Source organism: Mustelus asterias, chromosome 1 (assembly GCF_964213995.1).
Source record: "Mustelus asterias chromosome 1, sMusAst1.hap1.1, whole genome shotgun sequence".
NCBI classification, from domain to species: Eukaryota; Metazoa; Chordata; class Chondrichthyes; order Carcharhiniformes; family Triakidae; genus Mustelus; species Mustelus asterias.
In genome coordinates this window covers 111,854,912-111,873,389 of record NC_135801.1, presented here as the reverse complement: position 1 = coordinate 111,873,389, position 18,478 = coordinate 111,854,912, and the positions used below count along the sequence as shown (strand labels likewise).

Below are 18,478 nucleotides of genomic sequence, written 5' to 3'. Positions count from 1 at the left end.
AACTAGGCACAAACTGCATTTGTGTTGTTTTTCCAAACTGAAATTAAGCTTCAAGTTGCTCCCCCAACTCATTTGTATAATCAAAAACATCAAATCTTCCACGAGCCACTGCAATCAGACAGCAAATGGATGTAATTCATTTTTCTTTCCATTAAAACATATTCATGGACATAATTAAGAGTCATATCTGGGTGCAATGTTATTTAAAATATCTTATATAGGTTTAGTACAAAAAATGAGCATTTTTCATCAGGGTGTCTCGTCAATCGCCTGTGGGTAACCTGATTTTAAGTCACAAAAATTGAAAGAAAGATTAGCATTTCTTCACAGTTTCGGCAATGTTGCTGGGTCAAAATCTTGGAACTCCCTCCCTAACAGCACTGTGGGTGTACTACCTGCACCACATGAACTGTAGCAGTTCAATGAAGGCAGCTCACCACCACCTTTTCAAGGGCAATAAATTTCTGGCTTAGCCACTGATGTCCAGATCCCTTGAAAAATCAAAAAAAATGTTAAGCATCTTACTCTGTTTTTGTGATGCTGCTTGAAGGATATTGGCCAGGACAGCAGGGATAATTGCTGCACTTCTTCCGAATAGTTCTATAGGATGTTTTACCCGAGAGGGCAGACAGGTCCTCAGTTTGATATCACATCTGAAATACAGCATCTCTGACAGTGCAGCACACACTCAGTACTGCAGTGGGATGTCAACCTTGGTTTTGTGCACAAGCCCTGACGTCGGACTTGGAAGCGCAATCTTCTGGCTCAGAGTCAAGAATGCTAGCACCTAACACAAAATGACTTAAATAACATTGCTATGTAATAGTTTTATTGGTACATATAAGTTTCTTGGTGAATTTAATACTTTTAAATATGTATGAATTTTTAAAACATGCCAATTCTTGTCCCCCAACAAAGCTCAATTTAAAGAAACTCCTTGAAATGCTAGAAAACGGAAGCAATTGACGGAAACTTTGCATGCTCATTATTTCAAGCTAACGTGTGGCCAGTATGGGTGGTTTTCCAGAGCAGCTTTCAAAACCAGTGTTAAACATTATGGAAACTTGATTTAGGATCATAACCTGTGTCAAAAATTACACAATCTTGTGCGTTAGTTTAGTGCATTGCAGTCCAAAGATGTGCGGGTTAGGTTGATTGGCCATGTTAAAATTGCCCCTTAGTGTCCAGGGATGCGTAGATTAGAGGGATTAGTGGGTAAAATATGTAGGGATATGGGGGTAGGGCCTGGGTGGGATTGTAGTCGGTGCAGACTCGATGGGCCGAATGGCCTCTTTCTGTACTGTAGGGTTTCTATGATTTCTATGATTGCGCTGATAAACCTGCAGAAAGAAAGAACAGTATAGCACTGGAAGAGGCCCTTTGGCCCACCAAGCCTGTGCTGAAACTAAGGACCTTTTGCCTGTACGCGGTCCATATCCCTCTATCCTTCCTATTCGTGTATCTGTCGAGACGCCTCTTAAACGTTGCTACTGTATCTGTTTCTACCAACGTTTCTGGCAGCGCATTCCAGGCACTTACCAAACTCTGTAAAAACTTGCCTCTCACATCTTCTTTAAACTTTCCCTCTTTTACCTTAAACCTATATCCCCTACTAATTGACATTTCTATCCTGGGAAAAAGACTCTGACTATCCATTCTATCCATGCCTCTCATAATTTTGTAAACTATCAGGTCACCCCCTCGGCCTCCGAGGTTCAAATGAAAACAAATAGGTTTGTCCAATCTCTCCGCATTGTTAATACCTTCCAAACCAGGCAACATCCTGGTAAAGCTTCTGTACCTCTCTAAAGCCTCCACATCCTTCTGATAGTGTGGCGACCAGAACTGTACACAATATTCCAAATTCGGCCTAACTAAAGTTCTATACAGTTGCAACATAACTTGCCAATTTTTATACTCTATGCCCTGACCGATGAAGGCAAACATGCCAAACGCCTTCTTGACCACCTTATCCACTTGTGTTGCCACTTTCAGGGAACTGTGGACCTGTATGCCTAGACCCCTCTGTTTGTTAATGCTGCTAAGGGTTCTGCCATTTACTGTATACTTCCCTCCTGCATTTGACCTTCCAAAATGCGTCACTTGGCATTTGTCCGGATTAAATTCCATCTGCTACTTCTCCGTCCAAATCCCCAGCCTATCTATATCCCGCTGTATTCTCTGGCAATCCTCCTCACTATCTGCAGCTCCCCTACATTTTGTGTTGTCTGCAAACTTACTAATCAGACCACCTACATTCTCCTCCAAATCATTTATATATATTACAAACAACAGGGGTCCCAGTATTGATCCCTGCGGAACACCACTGGTCACAGATCTCCAGTCAGAAAAACACCCTTCCACCACTACTCTCTGTCTTCTATGACCAAGCCAGTATCCATCTTACCAGCTCACCGTTGATCCCATTTGACTTTACCTTCTGTATCAGCCTGCCATGAGGGACCTTGTCAAAGGCCTTGCTCAAGTCCAAAGACAACATCCACCGCCCTGCCCTCATTTGTCACTTCCTCAAAAATATCAATCAAGTTTGTGAGACACAACCTCCTCTGCACAAAGCCACCCTGCCTATCACTAATAAGTCCATATTTTTCCAAATGTGAGTAAATCCTGTCCCTAAGAATCTTCTCCAATAATTTCCCTACCACTGACATAAGGCACATTGGCCTGTAATTTCCCGGATTATCTCTCTTGCCCTTCTTAAACAAAGGAACAACATGGGCTGTTCTCCAGTCCTCTGGGAACTCCCTTGTGACTAAAGAGGATACGAAGGTTTTGTACAAGGCCCCAGCAATTTCCTCCCTCGCCTCTCTCTGCATTCTGGGATAACTCCCATCAGGATCTGGGGACTTGTCTATCTTAATGCTTTGCAAAACATGTCTTACAATATCAACATACCCCTCTAGACTCACCATCCACCATGTCCTTCTCCTTTATGAATACTGATGCAAACTCTAGACCACAATGTGGACGCATAGGATAACATTGGATATATGGTATAAAAACAGGCCATTTGCCACAACCAGTTCATGCTGATGTTTATCCTCCATTCAAACCTCCTTCCACCCTTCCTCATTTAAATATTTCCTCTTTGTAACAATCCAATCCCTTCTCCCTCATCTGCTTATGTAATTTTCTCTTAAATGAATTGTAATATTTGCTTCAACCATTCCCTTTGGGAGCCACTTTCTTACCACTTGTTGGGTAAAGAAGTTTCTTCTCAATTCCCTATTGGATTTCTTGGTGACTATCAAATATAGATGACCTCTAGTTATGTTCTTTCCTACCAGAGGAAACCCAGGCAAATTACATCGACTGCATTGCCATTCCTCCCTTCCCTGGTGCCCTGAGGCAGCAGTGTTAACCACTGTGCCACCAGGCTGCCCGAATATGTCAGAATAGCAATGGCTCGACATTATTCCCTGTATATTGTACTTCAACTGTGGGCACTGGACAAATTAACCCCTCACACTTCAAATGCTTATGGCCAGAGTTTACACAGAGTAAAATGTACATCATGAAATGGAAAGCTACAATATATTCTAAATTTGAGGTACAGTAACAGGTTACCAATCTTAACGTTCTCTCAACTTTTATTGCAGTTCCATTCAAACTCCAGGAAGGAGAGGTCCGCATTCTCTCACTTGATCGTTGCCAGTCATACTTTGATACTAAAACAATCACTTCTCGAATGTTATGTGCAGGCTACGAACCTGGAACAGTGGACTCTTGCATGGTAAGCGGGTTAATAAAGACCAATTCTGTATGAATCACTTTGTTAACTTGTTCATCGAGGTTCAGGTTAGAAACAAAATCATTCCAACATGCACTCAGAAACACTTAAGCACTGAGCTTTGTGAAAATTATTTAATCTCATTGGCAGCGGTAGGCGTAACGGAGTCTTTAAATTTCAGGGCTTTAGTTGAAGTGCTGCCCATAACTCGTACTTTTGTCAATAAAAATGAGTGTATGGGATTCTGTTGACTTGACCTTATGATTCTTGGCCAGACCCTTAGACGTGAGGAAGATCTGGTTTGGGACCAATAATGTTTTGTTTAAAGCAGATAGAGGTTGAGATTCAAGTCACCTGCTTTTGGAATAAAGCCACAAGATCCCGCAGGTTTTGAATAAACAAAAATAAACTTTACCATGCAAGTTCAGAAAGATAAAACAGTTTACAATATGCATCTTATACTTTAACATTCAGGGTAAATTTGAGGTAAAGGTGAATTAACAGATGAACAGTGGTTGAAGACACCATACTACAGAGTAAAGGACAGATGCAACCAAGACAGAGTCCTTAGATTTCACAGGAATCCATTCACACATCATCAAATACCACATTAGACAATCCCGTTGAAACTCTCTGTCTCAAGAGAGATTCCCAGCTTCACCTTTGAAGATCTCTCCTTGGAATTTTCTCTGAAAGTTGCTCCCGCGTGGATGACTTTAAGAGGTCCATCTCACAGGGTTTCAATCTTCACTTCCAAGATTCATAGAATCCCTACAGTGCAGAAGGAGGCCACCGGGCTCATCGAGTCTGCACTGACCACAATTCCACCCAGACCCTATCTCTGTAACCCTACATATTTACCCTGCTAGTTCCCCTAATACTAAGGAGCAATTTACCAAGGTCAATCATCCTAACCTGCACATCTTTGGATTGTGGGAGGAAACTGGGGCACTTGGAGGAAACCCACGCAGACACAGGGAGAATGTGCAAACTCCACACAGACAGTGAGCCGAGGCTGGAATTGAACCTGGGTCCCTGGAGCTGTGAGGCAGCGGTGCTAACCACTGTGCCACCCCTTTTCTCCAAAACTGAATCTCCTTTTCCACTTTAGCTGTGGAAGGCCTCTTCTGTCCTATCAGTCACACGTGTTGAAATTCCCAATGTTAATCATTCCTTCTTTCTGGATTCCCAAGTACATTCAACTTTTGCTTATAAGCACACTTTCATATCTATATCCTTGCTAATCAGAACACCACTGCTCCAAAAGTGTACTTTTGCCCCAGCCACACACACAGTAGAGTCAGTCTGCTAACTGCAGCTCTTCTTTAATTTGGAGCCTATTTCTCTGCCCACTTCTTTGAACTTACTTAACGGCATCTATTCCTGACCCTGTGTCTGTGACGCTTCTGGCTGGCAGACTGCAACAAACTGACTGCCTCAAGGAGAGCTGTTCACTGACCTTTGAGCTGATCCAGTGGGCTCTCAAAACACTCCCAGAGAGTCCCAATTTTGTTACTCGGCAGGAACCAATGTTGCAAGCATTGAAACATCTTGGGAGGAATCTTACAAGAATTTATCAAAGTGTCAGTTGAGAAACCTGGCATGGAATTCTCCTGCTTCACCAGCCAGTTTTCTTTCCAGATTTTGTCACTTCACTAGCAAAATAAGAGTGGGCGTGGTTTGTGCTGCCACTCAGGCGAGGAGGGGACTCTCCAAGCTGGGAACCAGCTCCAATGGGATCAGGGCACTGGGGAAAAAAAATGAAATTCTCCCCCACGGAGGCTTCTGTGGCCTTCGGCCTCCTTATCCCAGATCATCGCTTGCATGTCTGCTCTCCCTAGCACCACATATAAATGAGTACCCGCACATGAGGTTCTGCCTAGGGCCTACCCCTAGCCTTGCCTGTGGGCACAGGTTGGCACTGCCAGGTTAGGAATATGGCAGTGCCAACCTGTGCCAAGGAGCCGTGCTGGGGGCAATGTCAGGGCACTGCCTGGTCATGTCTCTCTCCCCTGGGGGCGAAAGTGACCTTTGCGCTCCTGGGAAGATCCCCACGACAGGTTCACATTTGGGGTCAGAGAGGTATGAAAATCTAATGAGGAGGGATAATTTGGCAAGCGGAGTGTATAAATATATTTAAGTTTATTGAAATGTATTAAAATCAGGCTCACGCCCATCATGGAGTTCAAATTATATCAATCTGTCTGGCCTGGGTGTGGAATCCCTGGCAACCTTCCACAGAACCCCTTAACTAGACAGACCCTCTAACTCTGCTGGAGCAGTAGCTAACCAGATGCAAACATCATCCATTTTTCCTTGAATAGTCCATTGTTGAAATGGACCTGAACAGTTCTAGGTGTGAAATGAGTCTGTTAACAGTTCTGTATGTGGAGATGCCGGCGTTGGACTGGGGTAAGCACAGTAAGAAGTCTCACAACACCAGGTTAAAGTCCAACAGGTTTATTTGGTAGCAAATACCATAAGCTTTCGGAGTGCTGCCCCTTCGTCAGCACGGCTCCTTGGCACAGGTTGGCACTGCCATATTCCTAACCTGGCAGTGCCAACCTGTGCCCACAGGCCAGGCTAGGGGTAGGCCCTAGGCAGAACCTCATGTGCGGGTACTCATTTATATGTGGTGCTAGGGAGAGCAGACATGCAAGCGATGATCTGGGATAAGGAGGCCGAAGGCCACAGAAGCCTCCGTGGGGGAGAATTTCATTTTTTTCCTCCAGTGCCCTGATCCCATTGGAGCTGGTTCCCAGCTTGGAGAGTCCCCTCCTCGCCTGAGTGGCAGCACAAACCACGCCCACTCTTATTTTGCTAGTTAAGTGACAAAATCTGGAAAGAAAACTGGCTGGTGAAGCAGGAGAATTCCATGCCAGGTTTCTCAACTGACACTTTGATAAATTCTTGTAAGATTCCTCCCAAGATGTTTCAATGCTTGCAACATTGGTTCCTGCCGAGTAACAAAATTGGGACTCTCTGGGAGTGTTTTGAGGGCCCACTGGATCAGCTCAAAGGTCAGTGAACAGCTCTCCTTGAGGCAGTCAGTTTGTTGCAGTCTGCCAGCCAGAAGCGTCACAGACACAGGGTCAGGAATAGATGCCGTTAAGTAAGTTCAACACTTGTTCTGTAGGCATAATAAGTTTTGATCTGAGAATCCCTTGGTTTTGTAATTATAAAAAGGGTCTATACAATGAGGTGTGAGATTCCACAGGCTGAGAGGAATTCTTTGGTTCTTGCAATTGCTGGTGGTAGTTTCCAGAAGGGCCAATCCTGTGACTTGCATCAGTCTTTATTATTTTTGCTATGTTTGAAATGGACTTTCTGCAAAACCAAAAAGTCCTGATGCAGTGATACAGAATTTCACCGCCAGCCCACAAACTTGTACCTCACACCCTTGACAGACCAGAAAAGCTTTCAGAGTTTTAAATCGGCGTTTATTCATGCTATAGCAAGGGAGTCTGCCTTCCACAAGGTGGCGTATATTCTTTGAGTGATATATCGCATGCACAATTATATCTTTGCTTATCTTAGAAGTAATTTGCATATACCAATCACAAGTATATATTTGTTCTGAAATCATTGATGTCCAACTACAACTAATAGTTAGTTGTTATTTATTATCTGGTTACTTCATTTACATCAGGTGAATGTAGTTAACTAGTTATAGCCTCTATATGCTTGTTTAATTATAACAATTCATTGCTAACTAGGTGTGCCTGCATGGTTGCACCATTCAGAAATCCACTTGTGGTTATCAGATTTCTCACCTGCCGTTCCTTGGTCAGCTTGTTTGTGCTGCCCATCTGCAAGTGTGCGAAATGTACTGAAACATCTTCACAGCAGCTTCCCAGGGACTGTGCTGTACTCAATTCACAGGGGAAAGCTACTGCATTGAATGATTTTAACGCCTTCACATAGTGTTGGATTTCTTTTCAGGTCATTGACACGTCTAGTTCCTTTGTTGGGTCACAATCATCCCGACCCTTTAGACTGTCAATAACAAAACCCACAAACCCTTGAAACCACATAGCAAGCAAACATTGTGAAATTGACAGCAGAGATCAAAATCTAAGCTGTCAATGAAATAATGTTTTCTCTAGGGTGCAGGTGTTTCAACATATGTTATGGTTGTACCATAATCGTTGCATAGAGAATACTCACATGCAGCATCTTGTACAACGACAAATTGGTGACCATCATCCTGGTACCTAAAAGAAAAAACAAGCAGCGTGCCTCAATGACTATCATCCGATGGCTCTGGCATCCATCATTATGAAGTTCTTTGAAAGGCTAGTCATGGCACCAATCAATTCCAGCCTCCGGACTACCTGGACTACAGTTTGCCTATCGTCGCAACAGGTCTGCAGCAGATGCCGTCTCCCTGGCCCTGCACGCAATCCTGGAATACCTAGATAACAAAGACACCTATGTCAGAATCCTATTTATTGACTACAGCTCAACCTTCAACACCATTATTCCCAAGAAACGCATCTCCAAACTCCGTGGCCTGGGCCTCGGCTCCTCCCTCTGCGACTGGATCCTGAACTTCCTAACTCACAGACCACAATCAGGAAGGATAGGCAACAACACCTCCTCCACGATCATCCTTAACACCGGTGCCCCACAAGGCTGTGTTCTCAACCCCCTACTATACTCCTTATACACCTATGACTGTGTGGCCAAATTCCCCTCCAATTCGATTTTCACGTTTGCTGACGACACCACTGTAGTGGGACAGATCTCAAACAATGATGAGACAGAGTACAGGAATGAGAGAATCTGGTGAACTGGTGCAGCGACAATAATCTCTCCCTCAATGTCAACAAAATGAAGGAGATTGTCATCGACTTCAGGTAGCTTAGAGGAGAACATGCCCTTATCTACATCATGATGTGGAGTTGCCAGTGTTGGACTAGGATGGGCACAGTAAGAAGTCTCACAACACCAGGTTAAAGTCCAACAGGTTTATTTGGTAGCCCGAGCTTTCGGAGCACCGCTCCCTCATCAGGTGAGTGCATCAACGGGGACGAAGTAGAAAGGGTTGAGAGATTCAAGTTTTTAGATGTCCAGATCACCGACAACCTGTCCTGGTCCCCTATGTTGATGATACTATAGTCACGAAAGCCCACTAACGCCTCTACCTTCTCAGAAGACTAAGGAAATTTGGCATGTCAGCTACGATTCTTTACCAAGTGACAGTGGAGGACCTCTGGTTTGTGAACAGCCTGGCAAGAGATGGACATTATTTGGTTTAACATCTTGGGGATCGGTATGCTTTACAAAACTCCTTGGAACTGGTGTTTACAGCAATGTAAAGGAAGCATTCTTTCTGGTTGTATCGCAGCTTGGTATGGCTCCTGCTCTACCCAAGACCGCAAGGAACTACAAAAGGTCGTGAATGTAGCCCAATCCATCATGCAAACCAGCCTCCCATCTATTGTCTCTGTCTACACTTCCTGCTGCCTCGGCAAAGCAGCCAGCATAATTAAGGATCCCATGCACCCCAGACATTCTCTCTTCCACCTTCTTCCGTCGGGAAAAAGATACAAAAGTCTGAGATCATGTACCAACCGATTCAAGAACAGCTTCTTCCCTGCTGCCATCAGACTTTTGAATGGACCTACCTTGCATTAAGTTGATCTTTCTCTACATCCTAGCTATGACTGTAACACTACATTCCGCACTCTCTCATTTCCTTCTCTATGAACGGTATGCTTTGTCTGTATAGTGTGCAAGAAACAATACTTTTCACTGTATGCTAATACATGTGACAATAATAAAACAAATCCAATTATACACAACATATAAAATAAGTAGAATATCTTGCACCCACATACCAGCAGTACCTTTTAGCTGTTACAATCTCAAATAGCAGCAGGATCAGGACATGTGACCATTCATTAAGGAACTGGTTAGACCAAATGAGTTTTAAACTAGGTAAAGTGGAAGTGTTTTTGTAGGTGTGCTAATAGTATCTATTTCAATTGCCTGAACATCATTGTCTTTCTGTTGGTCAGGGTGACAGTGGAGGACCTCTGGTTTGTGAACAGCCTGGCAAGAGATGGACATTATTTGGTCTAACATCTTGGGGATCGGTATGCTTTACAAAACTCCTTGGACCTGGTGTTTACAGCAATGTAACTCATTTTGTTGAGTGGATTGAGAGGCAGATCTACATCCACACTTTTTTATAAATAAATAAGTCAAAGACCAACACAACAGCATCCGATATGAAACCTTAAATAGCAAGAAGCAGAAATGTGGCAGCTGGCACGGACTGCAAAACCATCTACATGATCATTCCTCTTCCCTTGCATCACAGCCCTCTCCCCATTCACCAAAGTCTCTAATAATGCAATTCATAAAGAATAACGACACCAAACTGCTTTCAAGGTGATGGTGTCTCTGATACCTGGGTTATTATGGGAATCATGACTCTTAGAATAATGGAGTTCATTGATCTTTAACAAAATATTTATCCCATTATGTAATACACCAGTCAATTGTGCTCCCACGTGAGAGTTGCAGTGTATCCATTCCAAAGCTCTACGCACTGTAAGACCTGATTAAATTCTTCTGGGAAGTAAGATCAGACAGTCTGTGAAGAGGAATCTTTGCTACCTCTAACTTGGCCTGTTTGGAAAAGTTGCTTCTGCATTCTTCGTGAGACTGTCTCACACAGAGGATGCTTATGAGGGGAAGAAATTCTTTCATATATTACAGAACTATATATAGAGTGGGTTTATTTTGCTTCAGTGTGTAACTGAGAGCCAAAAGTATTGGAGTTCTAGATTAATTTCTACATAGCAGTCAGTCTAAAGCTTTTCTTATAATTAATCTTTGGTCAGTGTGGAATATTTTCTATATGTTGACATCAAATACAATTAGTATCTTGTATATGGTTATTTAACTGGAAGACTTGTTAAAAAAATGATTTCTGGCAGTGAACAGCTCCTTCCCTAAAAGATTTACGTACCAAGTTATTGAAGTACGAGAAAGAGAACAAAATGTTTTAGTTATTGTAGATCAATGCATTTAAAATAAAGAGATTTATTTTGTAACATTGATAGGTTGGGACTTTACTCCCTGGAGCGTAGAAGATTGAGGGGAGATTTGATAGAGGTGTATAAGATTTTGATGGGTATAGATAGACTGAATGCAAGCAGGCTTTTTCCGCTGAGGCTAGGGGAGAAAAAAACCAGAGGGCATGGGTTAAGGGTGAAAGGAGAAAAGTTTAAAGGGAATATTAGGGGGGGGGCTTCTTCACGCAGAGAGTGGTGGGAGTGTGGAATGAGCTGCCGGATAAAGTGGTAAATGCGGGGTCACTTTTAACATTTAAGAAAAACTTGGACGGGTTCATGGATGAGAGGGGTGTGGAGGGATATGGTCCAAGTGCAGGTCAGTGGGACTAGGCAAAAAATGGTTTGGCACAGACAAGAACGGCCAAAAGGCTTGTTTCTGAGCTGTAATTTTCTATGGTTTCTATGGATTGCAGTTATGATACATTGCAATGGAGTATATGTTGCAGTTTCGTTCAGTTTTAAAGTAGGATGCAACCATACAAAGAAATTAATGAAGTGCACTTGATTCTATGATTGAGCAAGAGAAGAACAGTCTTGTTTCCTCATGAAGTTTGAATTAAAAATCAAATTAAAACATACTGTATAGAGATCAGTGTACTAGATTTAAATGTGGACTTTCTATGACATCAGCCATTTGAACCCTCACTGTCCATTGGGTTGAGAGTCTCATCATTTTCATTGTTAAAGATTTCCAATGTATAATGTTGATTTTCCTTCAGAGGACTGGTCATACTTGGAAATCAGTTCACAGCCTGATAATTTTTTTTGGCAACAATAATTAAATTGCGGGCTTTTCCCCGCTCTGCTCATTTGTAGTTGTTTAAGAGCTCTATTTCTGTGGTGTCAGTACTCATCAAATGTGAAGTGAGTTTTCCAGTTTTACTTTTTCTATGCTACTGTATTACTCATCCTGCTACTTTTTAAACAAACAAACTAAAATTATTCTTTTATGCCAAAGTTTTGTTTCAGCTCACTTTTTATTCACTTTGGAATTTTGTGTGGCAGCTTGCTGTTTGAGTCTGTGGGAATAAATATTTCACTGTGATGGCACTTTTCAACAATATAATGCTATATACTTTGCTCCTGTATGATTTCTAAACAAAGGTATTTGAGAAATGTCTGCAATGTAACATTCCATGTAAAGATATGATGGTTGTAATTTTATAAAATATTTTTATATTGTTTTTTCTATGTGTGCACATTTGAACTTTATGCTGTTGTTGAAGCAGATTGGGTGTTTACACTTTTGTGATGTAAATGACAATCAAAAGCAAACTGCTAGTGGCCAGTGTTGTAAATTGGATACTTTGGGTTAAGTTTGTTCTACTGTTAGTTCAAATAAAAACACATATTTTGGCCTCATTCAGTCAAAACATTATCTAGCAACACTTGTTCTCCTGGCATTGGTGGATCAAGATCAGAATATTCAGTCTGCCATTCCCTAATCCTTTGCTAGCTTGTGTGTTCTGAGTTTCTGTGATTTATCTAGCCATTCATAATGCCGTTTGTTCACTATTTCACTACCTACTTCATTGACCAGGGTTAGAAACCTGCAGGAAACAATGTCATGTAATATTTTGCGCAACTATGCCACATTTTTAGTTTCTTGTCTCACATGCTCATAGCCCCGACTGAGACACAATTAAACTTTTAGGTGGAAAGCCCTAAATCATAAACTTTGGTTACATGGCTAGAAGATAATGTTGGACAAATGACCATGATGAGGATTTGAACATTAGCAGTGCAACCAATTTTCTTTATAAAGGTTCACCATAACCCTCCTTGTTTTTGATTTCTATGCCTCTATTTATAAAGTCATGATGTGGAGATGCCGGCATTGGACTGGGGTAAACACAGTAAGAAGTTTAACAACACCAGGTTAAAGTCCAACAGGTTTATTTGGTAGCAAATGCCACCATTTGCTACCAAATAAACCTGTTGGACTTTAACCTGTTGTTAAACTTCTTACTCTATTTAAAAAGCCCAGGATACCACAGGTCTTATTAATAGTTTTTTCAACTTGTAATTTTGACTTCAAATATTTGTGCAAATGTACCCCAGACCGTTTTTTCACCTCCTTTAGAATGTTATCTTATCATTTCACATTGCCTCTCATCATTCTTCCTATCACATTTCTCGGCCTTAAATTTCGTCTGCCCATTCCGTCAACCCAAGTCCTCTAGATCTCATCCCTGCTGATGCCACCCTTAAGAGTAACCAATATTGTTTGTCCTAATTGTTTCCTTCTCGCCGACAAGGAACGGACCACTGCATTGGTGGAATACAAATCAGTGATTCCAACAGTAGTCTCCAAATACAGCCAAGCTCGGTGTTTTGTAGATAGTTGGCAACTTACCGAACATACGGTCACTTTGACTCCAAATGCCCATCTCACAGATTTGTTTTCTGAGAAGAATGAACATTTATCTGCAAAAATGGAAAATCAGCATTGCTGAGCCTCTGCTGTACATCTCCTAACAGGCATTTGGAACAGCAAGCGATCTGTCCCCTTTTCCCCCTTGCCAAGAAATGATGCAGAACTACAATTTCCTATTCACAAATCACTTTTAAAAAATTAATCATTAATTCATTAATTACCGTTCTCAAAAAACATTCACTGGAAACCTCTGGTCTCATCCGCAGCTAGGATTCTCCGGTGCTGCTGTAGTGAATGGAGCTTTGGCTGAGTGCCAAATTCTCCATTCCTGCTGGCAGAGGGGATGGGACAAACGAGATCAGACAATCCCACCGGTATTGTGTCAAATTCACGGCAACTAGTTCTCAGTCCGGGTTAGTTACTTTTATGCCACAGTTAACTAGACCTGTTGTAAAGTTTGAATCAAGGTGACAAACCTAAGAAGTCATTTTGCGAGAAAAAGCTGTGAATGCCTAAATGATGGAAGTACATGCTATGTTCACCACAATTGTGGTTAAAGCTTAGGATGTAGAACTTAACTGTCAGCACTGGATACTTTTCTTTTCCTGAATATTGGTGAGTTTATGATCTAGACTCAGTATTTTATTATTTTAAGATTTCTGGCAATTGAAGTTTCCCTATTATTTGAAGTAGTGGCCTCATTGTACTCTTAACATGTAAAAACTAATAAAAGTACCTTAATAATGATTCACTCCTGTTTACTTTAGCATTCTGAAACAATAAATTACCAGACACATTTGAGGAACAAAAGCATTCTAAATTAAAGACTGCTCCAATAATTTATTTATCCTTTCCAGATGGTGTATATAGGCAAATGGTATGGATTTGCTGAAAACAAGGCATCTTCCTAATATCACAGCAAAATTAACCAACCTACATCCTTAAATATTACAAAGAAAAGCTTGCATTTATATAACATCTTTCAGGACCCCCTAAAGCACACCGCTGCCAATAAGTACTTATAAAGAAGTGTACCCACAGTTGGCCAATTTGCACACAGCAGACACCTAAAAATAAAAATGTGATAGAGATTAGATGATTTGTTTTTATGATATTGTTTGAGATTTAAATATTGGCCAAAATACAAAGAGAACTAATGTTCTATAAAATAGTGCGATGGGACATCTATGTCTATCTGATAGTATTGTAGGGTTGGTAGAAGTTACAGAGATGGGAAAGGGTGAGGTCATGAAAAAATTTAAAAATGAGGATAAGCTTTTAAAAATAATGGAGGCTTTGTTCAACTGAGAGCCGATGTAGGAGTACGGTGAACAAAATTTGATGAGAGTTAGGATTTTGACAGCAGAGTCTTGGAAGAGTTTAATTTTAGGAAGAATGGAAAATGAGGGCTGGACAGGATTTCTTTGGAAGTCAATTTTCAGGTAACAAAAGCATGGATGAGGATTTCAGCAGCAGATGATCTGAGACAGGAGCAGACATGGGCAATGTTGCAGATAGAAATAGGCAATCTTAGTGATGAGTGGATATGTGGTGGGAAGCTCAACTTGGGAGCACGTGCAATATAGGGCCCGATTTTAACATTCAGGTGCAAAAATGTGGTAAGAGGCCATTAACGCGATCCGCGCCTGCGCAGATGGCCACTTTATCGAGACCTGGGAATGGCTGCGATCCAATTCGCGCCCAAAATGGGCACAATGGCGATTTAAATGCATTTCAATTGAATTAATGAACTGCCCGCCCAACTTTATCGCCAATCCGGAATCGTGCCGAAATGGACATGCTGAATAAAAGTCTGTTTCGGGCGCTCTAGCTGCTGAAGAGGCGAGTTCAGCACTTCCAACGGCTCTCTGACTCAGATCAATGATTGGGGAGGGGGGGGGAAGGGGAGTGAGGAGGGAGGCCCGTTAGTTCTCTCATTGGGGACTGTGGGGGGGGGGGGGAAGAGGGAGGCCCAATCATTGTCTGGTGGGAGGGGGTCGGGGGGTCGGAAAGGCAGATCGTTGTCTGGTGGGGTGGGGGGGGGGGGGGGGAGGGAGAGGGAAGCGGGCCAGATCATTCTCTGGTGAGGGGGTGGGGCGGGAGGAGGAGGCGGGTCAGATGTACCTCTGGGGAGTGGGGAGGGGGAGGGGAGTGAGGCCAGATCGTTCTCCGGGGGGGGGGGGGGAGGCGCGAGGCCAGATCATTCTCCGGGGAGGGGTGGGGGGGTGAGGCTGGATCAGTCTTTCTTGGGGCGGGGGGCGGGGGGGGGGGGGTGGAAGTGAAGCTAGATCATTCTCTGATGGGGGGGGGGGGGGGAGGCCCAATTGCTCACTGGTGGGGGGGGCGGCAGATGAATGTGGGGGGGACCGGAGGGGAGGGGGGGTGGGCAGGGGGTGCATAAGGGGGACAGTGATGTCTGTGGAGGCCATCGCTCCCCAGCCGCTTTCTCCGCTTTTCGCAGCCCAGGAGTGATCTGACAGGGGTGCGCTTTTTCAATTTTTTTTCTAACTGCGCATGCGCAGTTCAGAGCTCCGAGCGTTTCAGGCACGATAAGCCCCGCCCACAGCGTGAATGGGACTCGCGATTTTTTTTAGGGCTGAGTGTGTATGAGAGCGCCTGAGAACAGATTTCCAAGTCGGATCTGAATTGCGCCCAGATTCAGCACTTAGAATGAAAATGGTAAAATCAGGCCCATAGTGTGTGAACAGTCTGGTCCAACCTGAGACAGTTGCCTGGAAGATGTTTATCACCATGTCTGGAGAACAGTTTTTGTTCTGGGGGAAAAAGGACGATGGGCAGGATTTTATGGCCGCGCTCGCCTGAAAACCAGGGATTCCCGCCCGACTTCAATGGACCTTTACATGGTCCGTCCCCCACCCGCTAGAATTCCAGTGATGGGTGGGATGGGAGAATTCCAGCCAATGGTTTTGGTCTTTCAAATGTTTAATTGGAAGAAATTGCTGCTTATTCAGTACTGAATGTCTGACAGTTTAACAAATTAGAGGCATTCGGGAAAACTAATATGTTTTTGGATGATGTCACAGAGGGGCAGCATATAGATAAGAAATAGGAAGGTGCCAAGGATAGATTCTTGAGGGACATAAATAACTGTGGATGAGAGTTGTGAGGAGTATACAAGGAGGTTTCAAGAGGATTTTAACAGGCTAAATGAATGGGCAAGAACATGACAGATGGAATATGTGAATAAGTGTAAAGTTAATCACTTTAACAGAAAAAAGAGGCAGAGTATTTCTTTAATGGTGAGAGATTGGAAAGTGTTGATGTCCAAGGGAACCTAGGTGTCCTTCTTCACGAGTCACTAAAAGCTCACATGAAGGTGCAGTAAGCAATAAGGAAGGCAAATGGAATGTTGCTCTTCATCGCAAGGGGATTTGAGGCAGGAGTAAAGGTGATATCATTGAAACTTACAAAATTCTTACAGGCCATAACAGACATGATGTTTCTCTTAGCTAGTAAATTTAGAATCAGGAGACACAGTCTCAGAATAAAGCTCAGGTCTTTTAAGACTGTGAAGAAGAATTTCTTCACTCAGAAGGTGAATCTTTGGAATTTTAAATCCAGAGGGCTATTGAAGCTCAGTCATTGAGCATGTTCAAGACAGAAATGCATAGAATTCTGGAGACCAATCACATCATATGATATGGGGATCGTGGGAAAATGGCATGAGCGGTAGCTGATCAACCATGATCTGTTTGACGGAGTGGACTTGACAGGCTGAATGTCTTATGGCCGATTCCTGCTTCTATTTCCTCTGTTCCAATTTACCCAGCCGCTCTTCCAGGCCAACATTGTCATCCCAGGAACCAATAGACTGAACCTTTATTGTTCCACTTCCAAGGCAAGTAAAATCTGTCAATGTGGTTGCAACTTAACTTATCACTATGGGCATTTAAACTGTGGACAATATTTAATTATGTTGCCAATATTTATCATAGTATCCATATAGCGCAGAAGGAGGCCATTCAGCCCATTGAGCCTCCACTGACAACAATCCAATTCAGACCTGATCACCGTAACCCCATATATTTACCCAGCTAGTTTCCCTGACACTAAGGGGCAATTTTGCATGGCCAATCAACCTAACCTGCACATTTTTAGAGTGTGGAAGGACACTGGAGCACCCAGAGGAAATATACGCAGATACAGGGAGAACATGAAAAGTCCACAGTTACCCGAGGCGCGAATTGAATTGGGGGCTGTGAGGCAGCAGTGCTGACCACTGTGCCACCATGTTACCCTGTAAAACAGAGACCTGAATATGGATATTTTGCAGCCACCTGTTAAGTTTAAACATCCCATTATTTAAGGATGAACCAGTGTTGAGCAATATGGAATCTTTAGACAGTTGGTCCCTTCAAACTGAACAAAGGAGAATATTTGAGCTCAAGTTGGGGCAGAGGGAAAAGTGGATGACCATTGTCAACTGCTATTATATCATGGTGCTCTGAATCCAATTAATCCTGCAGTCATGTGATTGAAAACAGCTTTCAAGGACTGCAGTTTAAAATATCCTGAACAAAGCAAATCCTGCTGAGGAACACAAGAAACATCTGAACCTTCATGGCTGAAAATCTTCTAATGCAGGTAAAGTACTGCACTTATTCCAGTTTCCAAGTCCACATGAGAACCAATGTCATGGCTATTCACCTACAAAATGCTTCACAGCTTCATGAGAATCCTTTGTTCTAAAAGACCTTCACTGCAATTAAAGGATCAACTGAACTAATAAGACATCAGGCCCTCATCAACACAGACAGAATTGCAAATGATATCTTAATCATTATGGCTGTAACTTCATCTGCATCTATTCTTTTGTGTGTGATTGTGTGAGTGAGATGAATGACTGAGACGTTGCATTTAAAACATTGCGAGCAAGTGTGAGATAATCAATAGCTTCCTTTATTTTATAAATCATCTAAAAGCCTGCTGCTGGAATCTATTTTTAAATTAGAAAAAGTCACTGAGGGTGAAGAAATACATACACATTACACATAAGCATCCTGATTATGGACTGGAAGGGACCACAATTCTGTCTGGAGAATATGGAGACCAAAAAACTGTACACAGTATTCCAGATGTGGTCTTACCAATTGCTCTAAAATTGTAGCAGTCTTATTTATTCTGTTATTCCAATCCGCTTGCAATAAAGGTCAAAATGCCATTTGCTTTCTTAATTGTTTGCAGTACTTACCTGCTAATTATGTGTGTTCTTTGTATGAATACACCCAAGATCTCTGAACA

The 18,478-nt window shown here is 42.6% G+C and overlaps 1 protein-coding gene across 1 annotated transcript in view; it reads left to right on the top strand.

Annotated features, from left to right (window-relative positions):
* Positions 1-11,793, top strand: part of corin (corin, serine peptidase) — a 207,132-nt gene extending 195,339 nt beyond the window's left edge. Inside the window, exons 22-23 of the mRNA XM_078238027.1 lie at positions 3,621-3,754; positions 9,775-11,793. Of these exons, the coding sequence (XP_078094153.1) occupies positions 3,621-3,754; positions 9,775-9,951 (311 nt within the window). The 3' untranslated portion in view covers positions 9,952-11,793. The remainder of the gene's footprint in view (positions 1-3,620; positions 3,755-9,774) is intronic.
* Positions 11,794-18,478: the final 6,685 nt, after the last annotated feature.